Source organism: Cyanistes caeruleus, chromosome 3 (assembly GCF_971803275.1).
Source record: "Cyanistes caeruleus chromosome 3, bCyaCae1.hap1.1, whole genome shotgun sequence".
Lineage (NCBI taxonomy): Eukaryota > Metazoa > Chordata > Aves > Passeriformes > Paridae > Cyanistes > Cyanistes caeruleus.
In genome coordinates, this window is record NC_141703.1 from 95,844,771 (window position 1) to 95,867,144 (window position 22,374).

General features: G+C 40.8%; 1 protein-coding gene and 1 non-coding gene across 13 annotated transcripts in view; both read left to right on the forward strand.

Annotated features, from left to right (window-relative positions):
- Positions 1 to 12,109: 12,109 nt before the first annotated feature.
- LOC111940198 (uncharacterized) overlaps positions 12,110 to 22,374 on the forward strand; it is a 92,832-nt gene continuing 82,567 nt past the window's right edge. For 2 of the 12 annotated variants that reach the window (XR_002869457.2, XR_015285060.1), the window contains exons 1-5: positions 12,472 to 13,161; positions 14,705 to 14,830; positions 15,626 to 15,685; positions 16,662 to 16,857; positions 19,911 to 20,002. Coding sequence is in view for 2 of the 12 variants with exons in the window: in XM_086883203.1 (XP_086739329.1) it covers positions 13,083 to 13,161 (79 nt within the window). In the remaining 10 variants the exon portion in view is untranslated. Of the gene's footprint in view, positions 12,283 to 12,441; positions 13,162 to 14,704; positions 14,831 to 15,625; positions 15,700 to 15,931; positions 16,049 to 16,661; positions 16,858 to 19,910; positions 22,082 to 22,374 lie in introns of those variants that run through there. The other 10 variants (XR_015285057.1, XR_015285062.1, XR_015285065.1 and 7 more) reach the window with 9 other exon arrangements.
- TRNAI-AAU (transfer RNA isoleucine (anticodon AAU)) lies at positions 12,429 to 12,502 on the forward strand. Its single transcript has one exon. It is a non-coding gene; the product is annotated as a tRNA-Ile (tRNA).

Here is a 22,374-nt window from a genome sequence, read left to right on the forward strand (position 1 = left end):
ATTTGGCTGGACTTCTCTCTTTACTATAAAATATTTAAACTAGCTGCTCCTTCCTGCATTTGTGTATATCATGGCTTTTCACAAATTATGCTCTCAACCTGTCCGTTGGTCAGCTTATGGTCAGCTCACACCCATCAGTGCACTTCTATTCATTAGGTTACAACAGCATTGAAAATCTAAATGTTTTGATACTTCCTTGTGAAATAGCACATTTTTCTTGGTATTAAGCAGCTTCTTTTCAGAGTAAACAACTATATCCCTTCTACATATGATGATGCAAAAGGAATATTTTTCTGCTTAAATCTCTTACGAGCATGTGCATACGTGGACTGAATAAAGGCAGGAATTTGCATGTCAAGTTACTGCTGTGCAGCTGCTGCCCTTTTCATGATGCACATGATAATTTTAAAAACACGAGTTCTTCTGCAAGCACATCAACGTTCTCTTCCAGAAAACGGTCACTCTTCTCCCTCTGCAATTAAATCAAGCCCACAGGCACCTCTACCTTGATTTATTTTTTATAAAAATTATCCTCATCTATTATGCTCATATAGATTGCTTCCTTCGAGATGCTTGCTTTTCCGCTTTGAATCATACATTTGATTGAATTGTAACTAAAATAGAGTAGATTAAAATACCTGTGATCAATCAGTCACTTGATTCCCTGAGAGGAATGGCTTGCCAATTCTCACTTCACTGATCTTGTGGTTTTATCCGCATTTCCTGTTAGTAGATTTCAATTTCAGCTATTAGATTTTTTTTTTTTTTGGCTTTCTTATTTTCTCTGTACCCTTTACTTCCTGCATATTTCTGTGAATGTCAGACACGTCTCTTTTTGTGCTCCACTTTTTAAACTGGAATGTTGCTGTGATAACACTAGCTTTTAAAAGCTGCCAGTCCTACTTGTTAAAAATAATGTTCTTGTAACAGCCTTTAGGTGTCAGTCATTGAGTTATAATTTTTGAGAATTTTTGTTTTTATAAACTTGACAAAGTGGGTGTGTTGGTTGTTCTTGTTTTCTGATGTTTTTTAAAGCAAAACCCGAGTCTCTAAAAGAAAAGGCAACCACAGAAAGAGTGGCATGTATTCCAGCAGACACAAGTTTAACTTCAAGTGGTTTTGGCCACATATTTCTAGGAACAAGGTGTTTCCAGTGTGGGTTTAGATGGAAATTAGGTAGTTGACCTTGCTGCTTCAAAATCTTTTGATAGATATCTCAAATGCTGTTTTGAGTTTGTAGCTGTCTGACCCCTTCTGATATCTGAGTAGCTTCCAGTATTTGTTCATTCTCATGTTCTTGGAGATGGAATGAGGCACAATGAATTACTTAAGATCACACAGAAAACTGACGGTTGATTCACTGCAGCATAGCCTTATCCTCTTAACTCTTTCATTTTTAGTAAGTTTGACTCAATTTTTTGTGTAAGCCTGTGTCATCAGAGGTGGTTACTTCATCCCCAAATTCTCTCCCTGTGGGAGAAACTGTTGAGATGAGTCTGCTGATGTGGGAACAAGCTTTGACTAAATATGAGCACTGAGGATACCGAAATCTGTATGACCACATCGATTTTAGCGTGTTAGATTGGATAAAGGCGCCACTTCTGCCAGTGTCTCTTGGTTTTCCCTGTTGAAGTCAAACCCTAAAGGAGGCCTGCTACAGAGGTGTTATTTTGTGATTTAATAATAGTCCTGTAAGGTTTTTTCAGTGAGACTGAATTGCATGCGCGTTTGTTATCTTTGTAAGCACTATGGTAAACACCAGGTTTAATTGGTTTGCATAAAGTCTTCAAATGTTTGTTTCTCATTGTGGCTGGGATATGTTGATGGTCACTTTCTGGTGCCTTTTATTTGGATAAATTTAGCTAGAAGTCCTTACCACATAGGGTAAGGCTTAGCACACACTAGCTGTATATGATGCAGTTTGCTTGGGTCATCCAAGCTGTGCACAAGGGTTTAAGTATTCCACTCTTTGTCTTTCCATTCCCAGCTGGGGAACAAAAAATATTTTGAACAGAATTCTATCAAAACTTGTAAGACTTGAGGTTTCCAGCCACTACCCAGGATGCCTGGCATGAACATAAATGTGAATAGCAAATCACTGAGTTGCATGAATTACTGTTACTAAGCAGTCTTGGTTTGTTTTTGTTTTTCCTTGTAATAAAACTCAGCTTATGGATAAAATTTTGCTAAAATGTAGGCAATAGGGGGGTAAACATTTTCAGAATAAATTTCAGTGTTGTCCCTGCAGGATCCTGCTAGTTACTGTGTAGTCTTAAAATTACCTCTCTTCCTCAAATCACTTAAATCTTTTAAAAAAAAAACACCACCCAAATAGCATGTCTGCAGCATAAAGAAAGAGACTAGTTACTATTATTTGGAGGAAAGGGTGGTTAATTTTATCTTATCCCTGTCTGATACTACATTTCATTAATTTCTGCTGGAAGAAAAAGCATCAGGTGTCCAGCTCACACCCGTCTTTTTGCTTCAAAATAATTTTCTCTCTAATTTCAATTCAGTAATCTATTTTCTCTTCCTGCTCATTACCTTACTTTACTACCATCAGTGGAGTGAGCAGGACACCCAGAGAATGGCAAAGAGGATGTGGTGCATCAGTTTGCATGTCTGCTAGTGAGGAAGGGCTCAGAGGAGGGGTCACTCCATCCTCTTGAGGGGTCAACAAAAAACAGCCTATTTTTGGCAACAAAAATTATGTCTACACACCACAACTCCTGGCTGAGGCTGAAACCCAGAGAGAAAGGACACAGCCTCCCTGGGTAGATGCCTACACCAAAACTAGTCTCTTGAAGGCTGAGGGCAAATGAAACCATCCTAACATCTGGGAAAGCAATACAGCTAGCTGCAAGAAGACCATGTGATTCCTGCAATGTGTACAGGACACTTTCTTGGTCCAGGTATCAGACAGAATAACCAGAAATGAGTAGTTGCTGGATCTGGTGCTTACCAAAGGGGATGAGCTCATGGGCTGTAACAACCTTGCACTAATAGAGTTTGTGATATCTAGGAGCAAAATCAAGACCCTGAACACTGAAAGGGTGAAATTTCAGCTATTTAGGGGATAGGTGAATGAGATCTCTTGTGTAGCTATCCCTAAGGTTGAAAGAGCTGACCAGAACTGATGTCTCTTTAAGGCCATTTTCTGAGAGTCAAGGGTTCTCTATCCCAGTGTGTAGGAAATCAAGCAAAGCAGGCTGGAAACTGAGATGAGTGAGCAAAGATCTGACTCTCAGACTGAACAGGAGGGAGGAAATGCAGAGCCAGCAGAAGCAGGGACAGGTGATCTGGGGAGAGTACAGGGATATAATTTGAATTGTAGGGATAGAGTCAGGAAAACAAAGGCAGAACTGGATCAGGACTTGACAAGGGATGAGGAGAATAACAAGAAGGGATTCTGTAAATGCATAGGTCAGAAAAAAAGGTCAAGAAGAGTGTACCACACCACTCTTCCCTCCCCTCTGCCCCAGTAAGAAGAGTGAACTGGTGTGACTGATGTGTACTCAGGAAGTTCTTTTCCTCAGTCTTCACTGGAAGTCAGACTTCCCTCAAGTCTCTGATCCTCTGAGTGGGTGTTAGTGGAATGAAGTCCCTCCCACTATAAATGAAGAGCAAGTTTGCAACCATTTGATGAAGCTGGATAGTCACAAGTCTATGGAACCTAATGACATACATCCCTTCAGAGTGCTGAAAGCTGATGTTGTTGCCAAGCCATCCAGCTCTGGGGTTCCCAGCACAGGAAAGAAGAGGACTTGTTAGAATGGGTCCAGAGGAGAGCCACAAAGATAATCAGAGAGATGGAGCACATCTCTTATAAATACAGGCTGAAAACTAACCTGGGTAAGGATCAGGGGAAAACTTGTTTTATTTATCAATTATTTATGAAACTCCTAAAAATCCATGTCAAGATGCGCTGAGTCTTAATCTACCTATGCAAGAATCTAATGTTTTTCAGGGAGAATCAGGAAGGCAGAAATAAAAACAAAATCAAAAAACTCCAATCTGGATTAAGCCCCTGGAGGCTCCTTCTTAGCTTGGAATGATTGGTATAATTAAGTTTTGTGTCATTCATTGCTTTATACTTGTCCTGACCTGCTTTGCTGGATCAGGGTATACTTAAGAGATTTTATCTTATATCCAGCTCTAAGCCAGCAGGCCCAATGGAAAAGTTGAGAATTATTAAAAAAAGCAGGCTGCTTGCAGTTCTGTATCTTCAAAATGAAAGTAAAACAAACTTCCAAATTTGAAAAGGACTGATTTTTTATTTTGTTTTTTTAATGTGTTGCAAACCAGATTTTTCAAAGAAGTTTGTCACTATATTCAGCAGCTGAGCCTGGGGCTTGAAGTAAATTTGCCAATGTGCAGGGATCATTAATGCTGGCTGGAGAGCAGTGCAGCACTTGTTTCTTGGCAAGAAATCATGTAAATAATCAGCAGGGTCCCAGAAGGTCATTCTCCTTCAAGTGTTGCCTAAAAGGCTTTTGCTCTTTTTCTTTCCTCTGTTTGAATTGATCCTGTCCAACAGGGTCTGGCTTTGTACATAAATCCATGCTTGAGCTTTCAGTCTGCGCTCTGGCTGCGCTAAGTTGACTCATACTTTTTGGTGTACAAAACTCAAAACATATTCCTAGTTGGACAATGCTGATATTTACTAGAGCTGTGCCCTGAAAAGCTCTTCTCCCTTGCTGCACTGCCCATTGTGTCTGTAACAGCTGGTTCAGGCTCCTGCCTCGCTCTGTGCTGTATTGCTCCACAATGGGATATGGCAAGGCTTGGCAGTACAGAAACGGCTCAAACTTCTGCCTCTGAATTAGTTGGTCATGGCTGGTAAATTCCACTCTGTTCCCAGTGCCAGGAAAAATGAAGAGCTAGCCCTGGAAAAAATGCACTGCTATAAGCTTGTACTAGATAAACCCTTTGTTTTATGTACTGAAGAATTTTTAAGAAACTCTTTTCTATGTCCAGAAGCTGAAGTGTGCTCCTAAAATTAATCTGTTTGTCATGATCCTGGACCTTGATATCATGCTTGTAGGGAAAAAAAAATCTAGGTAACTGGTTCCAGTTTGTTTTCAATTTATCTGATCAGTATAATCTGGTGTAGAAGTCATTTGGAAAAAACAAAGCCCTGAAGTCCTTTCTCCTTCCCTTTTTTCTGCCCTGTTAGGAAATCTTGTGTTTGGACTCACCAGTGTTTTACAGCCCTGATCCTGCTTTTACCAAGATCAGGACTAAGGTGCCTCCTGAAGAGTTTTCAAGTATTCTTCAAGTTGAAGAAATAAACAGTGCTTGGATCTCTATTCCTTTGTCAATGTTACTGAAACAGAGATAACTGTTTTGAATTTGATCAAAAGTGAATTAATAGAAAATGTGGTTATAGATATGGTTGTCAGGTAAGCAAAAATCTGTACACTGAGAACATTTTCAATATTTGATTTTAGATTAATGTGCTATATTTCCCCTTTCAGCTGACTGAAGAACTTTCAGTATGGGGAGGAGGCGGACCCATCCATATTTTTCAGTTGACTGGTTTCTGAAGAAAAGTGAAAATCCTCTGAGATTATGTGTACCTTTTGAATTGTTGGATCTGGAAAGTTTTAAGGGATGACAAGTAAACATGAAATTTAGTGGATCACGTCATTCTACGTGAAGTGAGGTGTATGCATTTAGGTTAATGCAAAATATATTTTTGCACTTCAATAAGCAATATTTCAAATAAAATCCTGTAACTTAAAGTATTATATCCACTCTGGTCGTGCTGGTTTTCAACTCTGAATCCAGCCAGAGACACATAAGTGCATCAATGAGTGAGCAAAATTGCTTTTGACTTTGGTTAGAGTAGGTTTTCACAGGACAAACAAGTGTTTGACTTAATAACACTGATCCAACCCTCCTTTATTTGGGACGCAACATGGCAACTTTCATACCCACCCAGAAAGGCACTCTTGTTCCAAGGTCACATCACAAAAGTGTATACAGAATAAACTATGTGTTCAATTTATCTATGTCTGGGGGACAGAAAGGGGAGCTGACCCTGCTAGATCTTGATCCAGTTGTGCTTTCACAGCCAGGTACTGCTGTTGGGGTAATGACACTCCTGTGCTCCTGGGATAATGAGTGTCAGCATGATTCTTCTCCAACTGGCCTCAAATGCTTTTTTTCAAGACATGTAACTGTTCAATGGCCCATCAGGATGTGAACTGTTAGAGTGAGTGCTTTGCCTTGCATGAGCCCCTGATTTTTCTGAATATTTCAGCTGCTTCTTCCTCTGCTTTAATGGAAATAGATGCTAATGTATATGGTGGTTGCAGAAACTCATTGCTGTTGCATCGAAAGAGCCACGTGAGCGTTGAGCAGTGACAATGCTGTGGACTGTGATGGAAGCTGAGAAAACCTACACTGAGGATTCTAGGTTTAAAACAAAACCTAACCAACAAAAAAACTTGTAGATAAATGGTATTTACTGCGACATCATTCATGGCATTAAGAAAAGGGACACAAAAAACCCATAGAAATATTGTGGGATTTCTCTTTAAACACTTTGAAGTTACCCTGCTTCCAGCATTCAGAAATGTGGTTCCGTAAGCACTAACTGTAATTGTAGATTGTAGGAACTCATTTCAAAATTAGCAAGAAGCCCACCAAAATAATTAATTGTCCTCAGACATGAACCATGTGCAACATTTTGTTAATATACACTTTGTTTCCCAGAATTTCTTGTTGAGAAATATTTGTCTTCAGGGAGCAGGGGCATAGGAAGTTGGGAGTACTTCTGGTATTTGGACTGTTCTTAAAGTTTACTGGGGTTTTTTTGTGTGCATCTTTTTTAGCTATATGAATGAAAGCTGCAGCTCTTGTACAGGTCCAGAATGGTGTCCTTCTGTTATGTTAACAAATGGCAGCCTGATGGAGTAATAAATAATTTATGAACTTGGGATATTGATTTTTCTTCAGTGCTTATAGGAAATTATACGCTTGTGGCTTCAAGAAATAATTGGTCCAATTTAATCGCATAAAAATTATAGTCTTTTTTAATTCTTTTCAAATGGAAATTTAATGACCGCTGGGTGTGTTACAGAACAGAAGTGAGGATGCCTTCATGGACTGAAGGAATAGGAGGGCTAGAAACAGCAGGTTTTACAGGTCTAATAAAAAAATTATCGCTATGGCAATGGTTTTGAATGAAGGCTAATGGACACTTTTCTGATCAGAAAGTGGCCTTTTCACAAGGAAATGTTGTGAATTATAATAAAGACACTTAGTATCACAATGCAGACTAAATGTACAGAGGCCTGGAATATTAGGAAAAAATATTTCATTTGTAAAACCTCATTGAATAGAAGGCAGATTTTGTTTTAATGCAAAATACATTTTCTGGTGTACCACTTTTCCACGTAAGCTCTGTAGCTGGAAGCAGGGGTAAAAACCAAAGAGGGAGAAGGAAGTGATTTCAGCAACTTCATAGAAAGTAAGTCTGAATTTATCTTTTTTTGTGGGGAGTGGGGGAGGGAAAAATACCCTGTTACTTGGTCAGAGTATTCCTGACTGTTTCTAATTAAAATATAAGTAGCTTGTAAAACATACCTCCCTGAATATTTGAGTTTGAAAGAAATACATTGACCAGCTTCTTCAGCATATTAAAATAAATTGTGAGGCAGTTCTGCAGTTTTTGCTTAAATGGTCAAGAATACTCACCTGCAAGCAAGTTTTGGTGAAATCACATGATACTGTCTTTTTACCATTATAAGCTGTTGGGGTTTTTTTTTAAAAGAAAGCCACCAGGAAATGGACCTTTTTATAAAACAGATATATTTTATAAAACAGATATACTAGAACGAAGTTTCTAACTGCTCTGGAGCAATAATTAACTTCCATCTTCACACTGTAAATGTAAATGGTTTTATGAGGCTCAAGATTAGAATATTTTTCTGAGTAAAAAAGGGAAAATCAAACTTATTTCTGTCTGCAAGAGAGAATCACTTGAGCTGGATGTAAAGCTTATGTAGTCTAATCCATTCTGCCCATCAATAGCAGGAACAAAGCAAACAGGCACTAGTGAAAAATGGAGAAGCTGCCAATAATTTCAGCACTACTAATGAGACGGTATTAATAATAACTCATCCTGGTGACCCCTGTAATGCTTGTTGTAGGTTTAATGTGGCATGTCAAATGGTAAACTGATGCCTGGCTGGAGGCTGAGAATTGCAGAGCATCTCAAAACATTTTCTAGGGGAATAAACCAGATTCAGGAACTGTGACACAGGTAAACAAGCCAAATATCAAGGCAATATCTTCAGAGTTGTGTCTTCTACCAGCAGCCTGGGCACTGAAACCATACTATCAGGGTTTCAATCCAGTGTGCTGCTGCTGGGAGGGGACTTATATGTGACTTATATGTATGTATGCACATACACTTGTATGTGCACAGCTACACTGTTTTAGGGGTGTAGTCTGCTAGGGGGATGTACTGGACATGGGTGCTTCCTACATGCCAGATCTTCTGAGAAATGTGGGATTTCTGGTGTCCTTTGGATAGCTTACCCCTGTGTCAGATTACAGGAGAAACTCTGTACCATGAGGGTGGTGAGGCACACTAAAACAGGCTACACAGGGAAGCTGTGGATGCCCACTCCTGGAAGTATTCATGGCCAAGTTAGATGGGGCTCTGGTGTAGGGGAAGGTGTTCCCTGCCTGTGGCAGAGGGACTTGTAACTAGATAACATTTAAGTTCCCTTCAAATCCAAACTATTCCATGCTTTGTGGTAAATTTGGCCTTAAATACACATAGTGATGGTGTGCAGACATTGCAAGACCAATGCTCATATTTGGTGGTTCATTTTAGGTGGCTGAAGTGAAGGGGTTTTTCTTCCTGAGACTGGAGTTTTCTTCACTCATTGCTGGCCAATGCAGAGAAGCCAAAACTAAGTTTGGGTTTTCTGTTCAAAGCATGACATTGTTGCTGTTGCTGTAACAAGAATGTACTGTGGTGGTTTTACTGGATATAATGCCGTGTTTCTAAATGTGATTTTTCAATCTGCAGGTTTCTAGTTCTGAACACTGATAATGGCTGGATAAGAACAGACCTCTTGACTGTTTTATTAAAAACTTACAGTAGCTGTTATTAAAAAGTCTATAAATATAGTATTCAAAACTTCAACACACACTTTATGACCACCAAATGTTTACTTTATGATCAGGGTAATAATGTTATTAGATATAATATTATGGATCTTTATTCTGTTTTGATGCATAGACATATGCAAATAACTTACATTAGCATGTTTATGAGTGAAATTTCAATGGCAAGTTTATTAATAAATCCTTGCATAGTGTTCAGACTGATAACATTAGTTCCCTCTACCCTTTGATTTGGGCAGCAAATAATTTTATTTTTCTCCCCCTAGTTGTCAACTCTGAATTGATGACAGATTGGAACAAATAGCACATGGCTGCAGAATGCCTAAAGCTACATTTTGTTGATAAATTGCTGGTTCAGATCCATTGTGGGTTGGGAAGTGAGCAGTGACCAAAGATCACATTGAAAGATGCCTTACTGGTCTGTGAGAAATAAGATCCTAATGTGCCCTGCAGCACAGGCACTTGGGGAGGGACACAAGCAGGGAGAAACTCATGAGTATGCTGTGTTTTACTTTCTCTCTAAATATCTTCTGGAAGATGGCCTTGCTTTCATTCACAGGCAGGGTTCACGATGGCAGGGCCTGTGGCAGCATGTGATGTGAAACACAGGCTGCAGCGTAGTGGGGGTGTGAAGCTCACATTATTTGGCAATGTGTTGCCTGTGAGAAGGAAATAGGTACAGAGGCTGAAGCATCTTTGTAATCTTGAGCTGCACTGAGTCTGAGGAAAGCATCCTTTTCCTCTGCAGACAGACTGGGGCCCAGCTGTTTGGATTCCAGCAAAAAGTACAGGGGGTGCAGGCTGTACTGTCCTGGGAGACAGCAGGGAGTACGAGCTGGGACTGCTCTCACTGGAGGGCACTGCTGGCTGCCAATGCCAGCCGTGTGCCAGGGATGGAAGGGAGCAGGAGAGCTCAGGGACAGTGGTGCTGGGTGACTTGTGGTTGAGAGGAAACTGGTAACTAAAGAGAGCTCAGACAGAGCTCAAGCACCTGGACCACCTTTGTTCTTCAGTGTCCTGCTGTCTGTGCCCTTTTTAAATATAGACCCTTTGGAGTTTTGAAAATGCTCTCTATAACGGTTAAAGTTACAAGGGGAACATTATCACAGATCTTCTAAATGTGCTTTAAAAGTTTGAAGTTGTTGAGGTGTCCAGCTGAGGTGCTGCATTAACAAAACCCTTACAGCTAAGGTTCTGTTTGATAAAGCACTTGTGAGCACAATTCTCTAACACCAACAATGCTGGAAAATATTTGCAAACGCTTTGTTTGTACAACCTCTAAATTCCATAACAGCACAGATACCCAGTATATAGCCTGATAAGTGTTTCTCATTCTAAGCTGGTTTCTTTCTTTGCTTGAGTATGGATCCCACACCCTGGAGAGAAAGCAGAGTTTACTGTTCAATTAGAAAATTTTATTTTCTTGGGGGCAGCATTGATCTCCTGGACTGTTATGTTATCTCTCACTGTCTAATCACAGAAAATCTGTTGCTTGTACAGCAGGCCCCGACTGAGTCTCTTTTAAAAAGGCAGGATATTATTTCTGTGTGTAGAAGAGGGTTTGGAACAACAGGGGTTTGTGTTTGGCATCTTGCTGATTAAACTTTGTCGAAAAAGACAAGTCTGCTTAGCCTAACTAGGAGGTAGAGGAAGGAAAGAGCCAAAGGGCATTACTTTTTTTTTATTGCATAATTGGACCTGATTTGATTCAAAAACAATGGTGCACAGCTATGAATCAGGCAATATGCTACTGCCTTGAGCTACTTCTGCTGATATTCTGGTCAGAAAGTCAAGAAAGACAATTAATCCTCACCTCTGCTATCTTGCTGTCTGTGGAGCAACTAACCAAAAAAATAATTAGCTAACAGTTTCTTACCTGAAACCAAAGTGAGAATCCATTTGAGAGTCCCTGTGACAGATGCATAAAAAAAAGGTTTGCTGTTCCTGATTGCTCTGTCAGTCTGGAGAGTACCCAGATTCCCTACACAGACCCATGCTGTGGATTGTTTGGGAGAATGTCCAAAGGAGTTGGACTTCAGTGATCTTTGTGGGTCTCTTCCAGCTCAGGAAATTCTGTGATTGTGTTTTCATTCTGCCCCTTCACTTGTCATCTTTATTCTAAAGTTCCAGACGTGACCTTGCTTTTAAATATTTGAGTGAGTTTAGCCTCACACAGGATGACATTTCCCAGAAAATATAGCTGGTTATCAAGATCCCAGAGCATATGTGCTTCCTGGCAGTTGGCTGGTTGCTACTTCATGGACATCAAATAGAAGAGGGGAAGTAGAAATGACAGTTTGGAGTTTGCAATTGATTTGATCAGTTTGCTCCTAGGGATGAAGGACTTTATGAAGAAGTTTGGCAAAACGAGGTTTGGGGAATTTGATGAGTGTTTGAGGAAAGTGCTGGCAAGCAGATGGGCTAACAGCAATAAAGGGGAACTGACAGTGTAAATGAGTTAAAAAGAGCTAGGAGTGGGAGCACTGACCACAAAGATGAGTGTGGACTAGAAAAATCAGTGTGCTGTCATCCCAGTGATCCCTAGTCAGTCTCGTCCCAGGCTGAGATACAGATATGCCATGTTTTTATCCTCTATAATGAGTTCTGCCAAGAAGACCAAGCATTTGAAAAGCTTGGGTTTTTTATAAGTCTAAGCCAGGAAAATGAACATGGTAAAACTGAAATCTTTGGCTGTGGAAGACAAAATAGGGCTTAAAAAGAGATTGTGAGTAACTCTTCCCTATGCTACTTCACGGGAGGTAAGTGCTTTCAGGCTCTGTCTCATTCAGCTCTCCTGCCAGGTGAATTTCAGGAGTGTTGGCCAGCTGTGCCTGCTCCCGGGTTCATGCTGGGGACATCCTGTGCGGCTGCTCTTATCCTCAACCCTGCCGGAGGCTGTGCCGAGTTTCGCTCCGCCGCGGGATATCCCGGGCGGGAAGGGCCCCGGGAGCGCTTGGCCCAAGCCCCGCGCTCGGGGCAGCGTTGCCGTGAGGGCAGGCCTGGAGGCGGCCAAGCTGGGCCCACAGGCCCGGAAAACCAAAGACGGAGCCTGCAGGGCTTCACCGCGAGCTGTCACTTCCCTGTTCCCGCTGGGGAAAGTGCGTGTGGGTGTCCCTGCCCCGGGAACAGCGCAGGGTACGTGGGTGAGGAGCACGAAGGGTTCGGCAAGCACAGGCAGCCCCGAGCAGGCGGCGCTGGCCCCACGGTAGCCGGGGCAGTGGCGGCGGCAGCTCCGCTCCCGCACGGGCTGGAGCCGCTGCCCGCGGGTAAACATGCGGGCGGGCCGGTTAGCTCAGTTGGTTAGAGCGTGGTGCTAATAACGCCAAGGTCGCGGGTTCGATCCCCGTACGGGCCAGAGCTTTTGCCCGTCCCGATGCCGGCAGTCCCTCGGCTCCAGCGCCCCAGCGCCCGCGGGAACAGGACACCCACTGATGGGAGAGAGCAGGGACGGGTGGGGAGGGGAAGCCAATCAGCCGAAAAGCTACGGGGAAAGGAAAGTGTAGTGTGTGGAGGAAGTGCCCGGAGGGATGTTTTCAATCTCTCCGTGGCTCCTCACCAAAGTAGTCCGTGTTTTGCCCCGGAGCGCTTTGCTCAAGTGCTTCTGTTAATTAGCGTAAGGCCAAAAGGAAGGTTGTAGGAATTCAGAATGTCTCCCAGTCATGTGAATAGGCCCAGGGAACTAAAATATCAGGTCTACAGCTCATTGTATTAATGTGACTCTTCGATAGCTCTCTGTCAGGGGCTGGGAGATGCTGAAGAGAGTGGGGTTTTATTGTTTTTCTTACTTTGAAGCAAGAAGACGAGCAGATCTCCCTTGACAGCCCTTTTTTTTTTCATAGAAGGTTCTGAACTCCATATAGAAAGTATCCAAATTTGACAGACACACTGTGAGTCTTAATTTTTATAGGTGTGCTATTTATTCAAGGAAAAATTCCATGCCAAACATGTATTCTAATGGATCACTAGACCTGCAGGAGTGGCCAGGAAGCACCTCTGCCAGCTCAACCTGCCTCTGTAAGTTTTCTCTCTAAGAAACTTGAAACTCAAGACAGTTCTTATTTTGCTCCCATCTGCCTCAATATTGAAACGAGACTCCTCCAGAGGAGGGAAACTTCCTGGCGTAAATGTTTTCATTGTAGAAACCACTGATTTTGTTATCAGAGCTGCAATGTGACATGCAGGTCACAGCTTCTTTGGGAAAATGCTTTGAGGTAACAGCATGCTATTGACTTCTTTTACATATCTGCTAATGTGTCCCTTTACTATTCTCGCCTGTTGCTTACATCTTCTTCCAACTGCAGGGGCTGATTCAAAATAAGAGATAATGATAATAATGGTAATAATAATAATAATGATAACAACAACAACAATAATAATAATAATAACAATAACAATAATGTTGTTGTGGGTAATACTTCATGTCAGAGTTCTGTCATTACTCATTCCCCACAATGTTACTGAAGTACCACAAGGGCACATTAGAAGTGTTACTTCAAAGTCACAATGTAACTTGTAAATCATAAAGATGAATATTCATGTTATCTAGCATCCAGACTGCTGTCATGGCTCCATCAGATGTCACGGGAGAGTAATATAGCTCTGGTTTGATGACCTTCTGTCTTGCCACTCCACTCAATGATCTTCCTCAATTCCTTTGGGTCTAGTTATGGTGGCCAGGACTTGACTATGTATAATAACATCCATTTAAAATGAACTGAAAGGAAAAAAAACCCATGGTGTTCTGCTTCAGGAAAAAAAAAATAAAAATTAAAAATCTGGAAATACTATTGCTTTGTTTTACATTTCCCACATAAGGAATCAGCTATGTAATTTTTATTACAGCTGTGATGCTGTATTGCAAAGTCCTTGCTATAAAACCAAGGTAATGCAATGGCTCCTTGGCCACTTTTTCAGTTTGGTTTGAATTGCTTAAATTCTGTGTGGTTCTTTGCCAGGCAGGACATATTTTCCCTAAATTTAGTTTCAGCAGATGGTTGTCAGATTGTGAGGGTCAGCCATTGTCCCTAGGGGAGTCATTCCAGAGCCTGTTGTTCAACCTCAAAGCTAGTTGGAGAATAAAAAGAGGTTAAACAAACAAGCCCATGTAATGGAATAATGGTCTCATGAGGATGGACCAGGAATTTCCATTCTGATGCTCTGCAGTGGCAGATGCTGGGGCATATTCTGGGGTTACTGCTCAGTGTTTTGTTTAACCTGTTACTGGATTGCACATCAAGGCCAAAATGGGTCTCAGTTGCTGCATGCTTAAAAAGTGTGGGGTGACACACAGCTCCTCTGTCCACAGCAGGCAGTGATGGGGAGGATGAACCTCTTGCTGCCTATGGCAATTCTAAGTGATGACAACTGAGGGGGCAGTCCAACAACAGTCCAACCTCTTCAGTCACTGTTTCTGAGTATAAGCTATTCTTAGACTTATTATTAGCTATTAGCTAATTATTAGCTATTCTGTCTAGAGTTACAGAGACCAAGTCAACTAATTAGTTTCATGTTCTTCACTGTGATGTCTACACTTGTCTTTGCATGAAATACTACCAAGAGGGCTCTTAACTCCAAATATTTGAAGGTGGCAAGAAAGTGGGTTCACGGAGCATTCAATTCAGTAGATGAGTATTCATTCACTCAGTGATGTTCTGAAGCATTTTCTTGTCCAGCCACATCACAGGTTAGTTTTATAATTTCTTATATTGTGTTTTTTGCTAGAATATCTAAGTGTTTTGCCATTGGGATTCTTTATTCATTCAGCTTTCTTTTGAGGGTCTTAATTATAGTGAGAATCTGAGTGGCAAGGATTGATCGGGTATATCAATACAGCAATGCACAAATGCAATCCAGAAAGATCATTTTTTAAATCAAAGGCAGGATGTGGTAGAAGGAGCTGCTCTTTAGATTGATTTGTGTGCAACAAAGTTGTAAGTATTAATGCTATTATAGATGAAGCTTAACCTTTGCTTAAAGCTGAGGAGTGTAGTGTTTACTTTCCACATGTTAGGGGAAAATAAAAAAAATAAAAGAAAAGAGCAGCTCTATCAAAAAGCGCGATCCTGTCCCGAGCCCAAACAAAGGTTCTCATTTAGTGTTGTTACGAGCAGAGATGCAGGTGGGAGAGGGATGAGGAAGTGCCATAGAAACAGGCATGGGAAGGAGCCAGCAGCCAAGAATGTGGCTGAATGGGCACAGGCAGCCCAGCTCTGTGAGCCTGGGATCTGGCAAAAAGCAGCCAGGAGCTGTAAGGAAAAGCCCAACAACCAGCCCCCTGTTTGGGTCCTCCAGTGTCTCAGAAATTAGGGTTATTCAAGAAAGGTTATTCAAGAAATGGCCCAACAACCAGCCCCCTGTTTGGGTCCTCCAGTGTCTCAGAAATTAGGGTTATTCAAGAAAGGGGACAGCATGACAAAGACACTGGCTTCCACTTTCTTTGCTACTCAAATAATAAGGACCCTGCTCTTTTATCTTGCAGTTCACATCAAAACAGAGTACCTATATTCACTGCTGAAGCTGAAGAAATATCTTCAAATTGGTATTTCTTAGAAAGTAATTGCTAAAATGAAATATAAGTAAATATGAGTAACGTGTTAAAGCCAGAGAAAGTGTGATGGACTGGACTTGAATAAGAATCAAATCTTTGCTCTTGATATAGTCTGTAGAAGGATTTAGTAACTTTTTAAACAAAGTATGTAGCAATTTGTGCCACAGTTTTGAACTAATGCCTGCCTGTATAGTTATTAATTTTAAATAGCTAAACAGTCATTTTTTCACTGTGCAGGAATTCACCATCAATGCCCATAGTACAACAGGGCCATGTGGAGAGCACCAATTTTTCACTTTAATCTGTGCCATATACAAACAGGTGAAAGCCAACAGTGAAAACATCTGGCTTCAGGTGTGAGTTTGTACCTGTTTTAAAAAGAATAAATCAACTTCTCTTACTAGATAAGCAGGAGCAGCTATAGCTGTACACCAGTGCTGTGTGGTGAGAGGCAAGTGTTCAGTTTAATCAGTATCTAGTCATTATTTCACAGGGGAAGTAAGCTGGACATAACATAACCTTTGGCAATATTCTCTCAGAGTTTAAAAGGAAGCATGTTAAAGTCTGGGTATGTTTTTGGTTTTTTTTTATTTTTGCAGATGAAGAGGAATAGAATTTTTAAAGACAACATGGATGCATTTTGCTATGTCATTTTTGTCATTAACAATGTGAGGAACAGTGAAGAGCAGTGGGGCAAGTCTGCAGTTTGATATGCTCAGGCTTGTGTGGAAGAACTGCGCTGCTTCAAGGGGGACAGAAAATGGTGGGCCCTAATATTTGGAAGGCTCATGATGCTGAGCAGGCAGTACAGTTGTTCTACTTTCTATCTAAGGCTAACAGAATCATAGTTGGCTAATATCCATCACAAATTTTAGAAGGAAATAATCCGATATTCTATTAAATAGTTAAAATGCTACACGGGATGCAGACTAAAGCAGCTTCTCATTTGTCTTCCTAATGCTTTCAGGGACAGAAATTCTGACTTTTTCTGGGCTTAAACCTAAACCAGAGCGGGCAAGACAAGGTGAAGATAAAATCCCAGGGTCCTGACATCGACTGTCCCTGGTGGTAGCCAGGAGCTCATCCTCCTTCCTCGTACACATTCTTCTGAACAAATCTTGAAAGCAGAGAGCGAGAGGGCAAAGCAGGACAACAAGTCTCTGGTATGTCACTGCACACACCTGACAAACCCTCGTGGCACATTTCACAGAAAGCTGCTCTGGCACTGAGCTAGACGGGGCAGCTCACGCTGTTGTGGTGTGGGACAACTGTCAAGGTGGGTTAGTTTTAAGAAATGAGCATCTGATGCTTGAAGCAGTGCTTACCAAGAAAAGCCCTTTGGCTACAGTTTCTGTCACTTGGACTGTATTGCTGAGAACTTGTTCAGTCTGCAAGGAACAGCAGGGGATTCCCCTGAGGGTCCAAAATTTGGCATAGAAAAAGACATTAGAGTTTTTGTGGCTTTTGTCTTCAGCCACAGAATATTCAAATATCTGGTCAGTCCAAAGTAAAAGTGTTGGGTGCCCATGTCATCTTCTCAATTGTGTTCGAAATGTATTTTCTTTTTGGCTAGAACTAGCTTTGAATTTCTTGTGTTGGCTTAGTGAAGACTTCATGTGAAGCCTCGGTGGGAGAGCTGAAGAAAATATGTTTTAAGAAGCAATTTATTTGAGGCACACAGGAAAGGCACAGGCAATTGTCACGCACCCAGTGAAGTTTCTATAGCTTCTTCATGTGTTATGATTTTTAAAAAGAACAGCTTTTTGGTGATGAAATCTGCTCTCAAATTATTAAAAATGTTTTTAAGAAGAAAATCTTCCTGCCTTCCACTTGAGAATGACTTTTCTGGTTTTACCCTCCTATATGAAAATTGAAAAACTGAATAAAATGAAAAAAATACAATTGTGTATTTTGCAACAAAATATTTAACTTCAGCAAAACCAATGAAGTGAGGACCAGCATCTACCTGAGAAATAATTAAAAGACAGAAGACAGGTTCTCAATTCTGCTTTTGACTTCATGTGTAGGCCTTCAATTCTTTTTTCCATCTTTACCCATCTGTAAAGAAAGGGAAAATACCTATCCTAAATAGGAAATGCTCTTGAAGTCAACAGAGAAGTGCATCAAAAATCCATCCCTCTAAAAGGAAAGGTGGCTACATTACTGTATTCCAGCTGTACAACAGCAACCTTTTGGGCTCATCTACTCACCTTCTACTGGTAGGTGAGCCAATAAAGAAAGTAACTCATCTGGTGATGAGTTAAAAAAATATTAGTTATTAGAATCTGTTCAAAGTATGAATTTATTTCTGCTAGACCAAGAGCATACTGAGATTTCCTTAGGGTTATAGGACTTTTAAAAGTGGAATTTTCTGCCTAATATTAGTTTTAATGAGGAAATTGGATTTTCTCATTTCATGTGTATATACTTCAGTTCTTCTCCAGCTTTGTTCTCTAGCTGATAGGTTTGCAACAACTCTGCCAGAAATGTAAAGGGTAGGTTTTCTTTTAAGCAGCTGATGCTCTAAGGAACTGATATTGAGGCAGTAGACACAGAATATGTTTTTGTTATATTTTGGTGGATATATGGACCAGAGTCTTCTTTCAAGAGTACTTTGGAAAGTAATTTCTTCTTAGGGAATGAATCTGGGGTACAGTAACTCTGGCATTTTGTGTGCAACGAGGCCAAGAAAGAGATTCCACTGCCTGTATTTACCTTCTCATCTTATTTTGTCCCTTTTTGGATAGCTAGTACAGGAACAAACAGCTGAAGGCAGGCTGACTGGTTTGAAGTTTAATTTTTTTAATGATGAAAAAGTGAGACTGCAGAGATAAATAACTAGAGAACTCCAACAGATTGTTCTCTTCGGATCTCAGATTATGTTCCTAGCTCACATGATGCATATTTTTTCCCTCCTCCCACCATGCTAGTGTCACCTGATCCTAAGAAGTAAAGTTATATTGCTGTGTAAATCACAGATGAAAATTATTCTCCAGTTATTTCTTGTCATACCTAGCAATCTTGTTAATGCTAGATGCTGGACAGAATCCATTTTACTCTTTGACAAATGTTATGGGTCTGTGTCCTGGGGTGACTTTATGATACTGGTATCCCCAATCGTCTGGTTTATGTTATATATAAAGTCCTGCACCTTTAAGACTGTCTTTGAAAGCAAGAGAGGGGGAAGAAGAAGTGCGCAGTGTGTTAAGGAAAACATCACTCCCACACACCCCGCTCCGGGACTGTGTTGTCTGCAGCACGGACAGACAGCGGGACAGAGCTTCTCTCTGGCTTTTAGTTAGTTTTAGCTAGCTGAGGCAGAGGAGTTCCCTGGACCCTTGTTTTTTTCAATTTTCTTGGATCTGTGCAAGCCTGCTCTGGACTGAACACCCAGCCAAACCCCGGGAGCTCACGCCTGTGGCCCATCGGGGCCTGGGCCTCGGCACTTTTCCAGCACTGGAGGGACTGATAAGAACCTGAGTGAGCCGAGCTGCACCACATGAAAAAAGACTTTTCTTCCTAGACTTACCATCCCATCGAACAGCAAGAGGTTTTATTATTTAATAATTTTATTATTTAATATTACTCAATTTCTGTTAAATAAACAGCTTTTTCCACTTCTCTCCACGGAATTTTTTTTTTTTTTTTTTTCCCCTTTTCCCGGACCCGTTGGTGGGGAGGGGCATTTCCCTGTGGAGATCCCCATTTGGAGTTTTCCTTCCTGATTTGCCCTAAACTAGGACAGTCTGCAAGGGAAAAAATGGCACCTGAGTTTTGTCAGAGGTCTAGTGAGGCTTATACAAAATAAAAGGATGGGCTTTGTAGAATGAGACTTTACCTCTCCCCTGGGCCAGTTCTGTGTTCTGGCTACAGTTGACCTTTTGTTTTCTCCTTCACAATCAAAAGCAAAACTGATTGTAGATTTGTGTCATTGATTGCCAGCTGGTAAAAAATTTGAGGAAAATATCATGATTATAGTGATCAGTAAGGAAGGGAAGGTCAATTGGAGGTGGTGGGAGTCCAGAATAGATTCAACCATTCTTACTGTTCTTTCACTCACTGCAGATAAAACTCTGGCTGTACCTTAGCTCATCTAAGTGGGGGCATGATGGAAAATAGCTCTCCCTGGTTACTGATTTGGGGTGGAGGCTGTGGTGTCCTAAATGGACAGAGAGATCAGCCAGAAGCCTCATGGCCTTTTCCTTCTCTTTTCCAGCGTTGTATAATGGTCTCCTGCACTCGACTTGTACCAGAAGAGTCATTAAAGATCAGAAGTGTATAAACTCAGGAAATCTCAGAAGAGGGAAGGTATCAAATTCTGTTCAGACACAACTCTTCAGACTCCCAGAAAAAATTATCATGTCATTAAGTTTCTACAGGTGATATCCCAGCCTCTTGTACCTACCTAATGGAGTTTCCTTCTCAGTTTTCTGGAGAGAAAATGCTGTCCAAAGCTTCATGCTCTAAATTCTCTTTGAAGCCAAAATGCCACCCAGGAGGACCTTGACACATGAACAAATAATAATACATATATTTCAGTGAGTGGAGATGGGCATCTTCATTTGCAGTATTGTTCTGATTCCACTGTGTTAACTATGGATATTTGAGGTTTTACCTGTCCTGACTTGGAGCAAATTGTTTATTTTAAAAAGAATTACACTTAAAACCCAGATTTGGATCTGTCCAATCTGTTTTGACTTCAACTCTCTTAAAAGATAAATAAAAATATCTAGTGCAACATCACCCTCTCCAAATTTCTAAACTGTTGAGATACTTGTGTGGCTAAACAATGACAATTTCCTGGATGTGGGATGGAAATTTTATTTATACTAGGGATGTTTTAATGAGGGAGCGTTTTCAGAACTTTATTTTTTTGATTGCGACATTTCTGGTTGGTTAAATTCTCTGCGTCATCTAATTTTTGAATGAAAGGATATCTCTGTCATTTTTAGATTAGTGATATTTACAAAATTGTGATATATCTAAATGCTGTAACACTTCTTGACCACATCTAGGTGTTGATGGAAACAGCTCTACAGTGCAGCAAGAAATGTTTTTCATCACCTCTAAAATGACTTTGTCTCAGAAGTATTGACTTCCAGTCTAATCACTTTAGAATGGTCTTCAACTGCACTTGAATTATCTGCACATTTTGCAATTGCTTAGTCTCTTCCTATTTTCTCACAGAGATTTTATCATAATTATTTCTCTTGTTTTTATGATTTTGAAACACTTGATCTTCTGTAGCTTGCACTGATGTTCTCTTTCAGTCTGAAACAGGAATCTTGAACCCCTAAATGATGCTTGTCCTCTCTGTTTACAGTTGCTTTAGTATGTGTATAGTTCATGTTCTGGTTGGGCACTGCCACGGGTACCCTTCCTGACAGCTCTAGGTGCGCACGTTTGACAGCTGAAATCGTGCTCTGGTCGACATTGATCTCTCCAGCCTGTTAGGCAAGTCTGCTAGATTCTAGTTTTAGTTTGTAAATCCTTTCCTGACACTGAGATCTAGGTCAGTGATGTCAAACTTCATTTGGTGACTGAAGTAGGCACCAGTGGCCATGAGCTACAGTACTGGTGAAAATTAAACTTAGCACCCCACACTAAAGTGTTCAGTGTATCTGTCATACTGTGAGATAATTGCTGCTGTTTTCTTTTGTAATTACTGCACGTAATTAGATATGACATCAAAGCTCTCTTGATCTCCAGCTATTCAATTTTAATCACAAGGAGACTCTGTAATGGTACATCTCTTTTGGGCACCTAGTGCAAGTGAAAATAACCTCCTGGAAGTTCAAATGACAAAATATTTTACTCCCAGATTCCCCAACAAGTGAGGGTCTACACTGTGGTGCTGTACAGGAACTCCTTGTTTTACAGCACCTTTACCATGACTTTAATTAAAAGTACATATGAATTAGAGATGCCTCTAATTCCAATTAGAGGTTGGAATATGTGAGTGAATGAGCAGTAGTGGTTTATACCAATTTCCCTTGTTTCTTCCCTTAATACTTTGGTCTGGAATATCTGTGGTACAGTGTGCCAATTTTTTTTCTGTCTCCTAAACATATGAATATTCAGTCCAAGATTGTCTGCTACATGTCTGGTGCTTCTTCTAACACATTTCCTTTGTTTTTTTTTTTTTTTTCATGCTTCTGAACCCAAATCAACCTGGGATCCTGGATTTCATATCTCCTTACAAACTTTTACCTCAACACTTTGCCCTCCTATTGCCTGGTCCTACCAATTCACACCTTAAACAGGCTTTCTTCCTGTGTACACCTCTAATCCTTTACTGTAAAATATACTTTGGGTTGTAAAGATGAATACTTATTTGAAGCCAAAATGTTATCTTTGAATTCTTTGAATTAAACATTTAAAGTCTGACATTGACTCTGTCCAGCTATGCAGGCTTTGTAGCTGTTACTTCTGTGCAGATCAACTGTTTTCTTTTCTATCTTTTCCCCCATGTTGAAACGTGTTGCAACTCTTCTGTTTCATTGAAGTGTATCACACACTGAGGGCAGGTTCACACCTGGAGGACTGTGAAGTGTAAAGCCTGGTATTATCAGTCTCCTTAGGCAGTTGGTAGCTGCTGTGTGTTTTGTCTGGGGCTGGTTTGCAGTTCTTTCCATCTGACACTAGCTCTCAAAGGCTTTATGCTAGGAATAGCAGAAGAG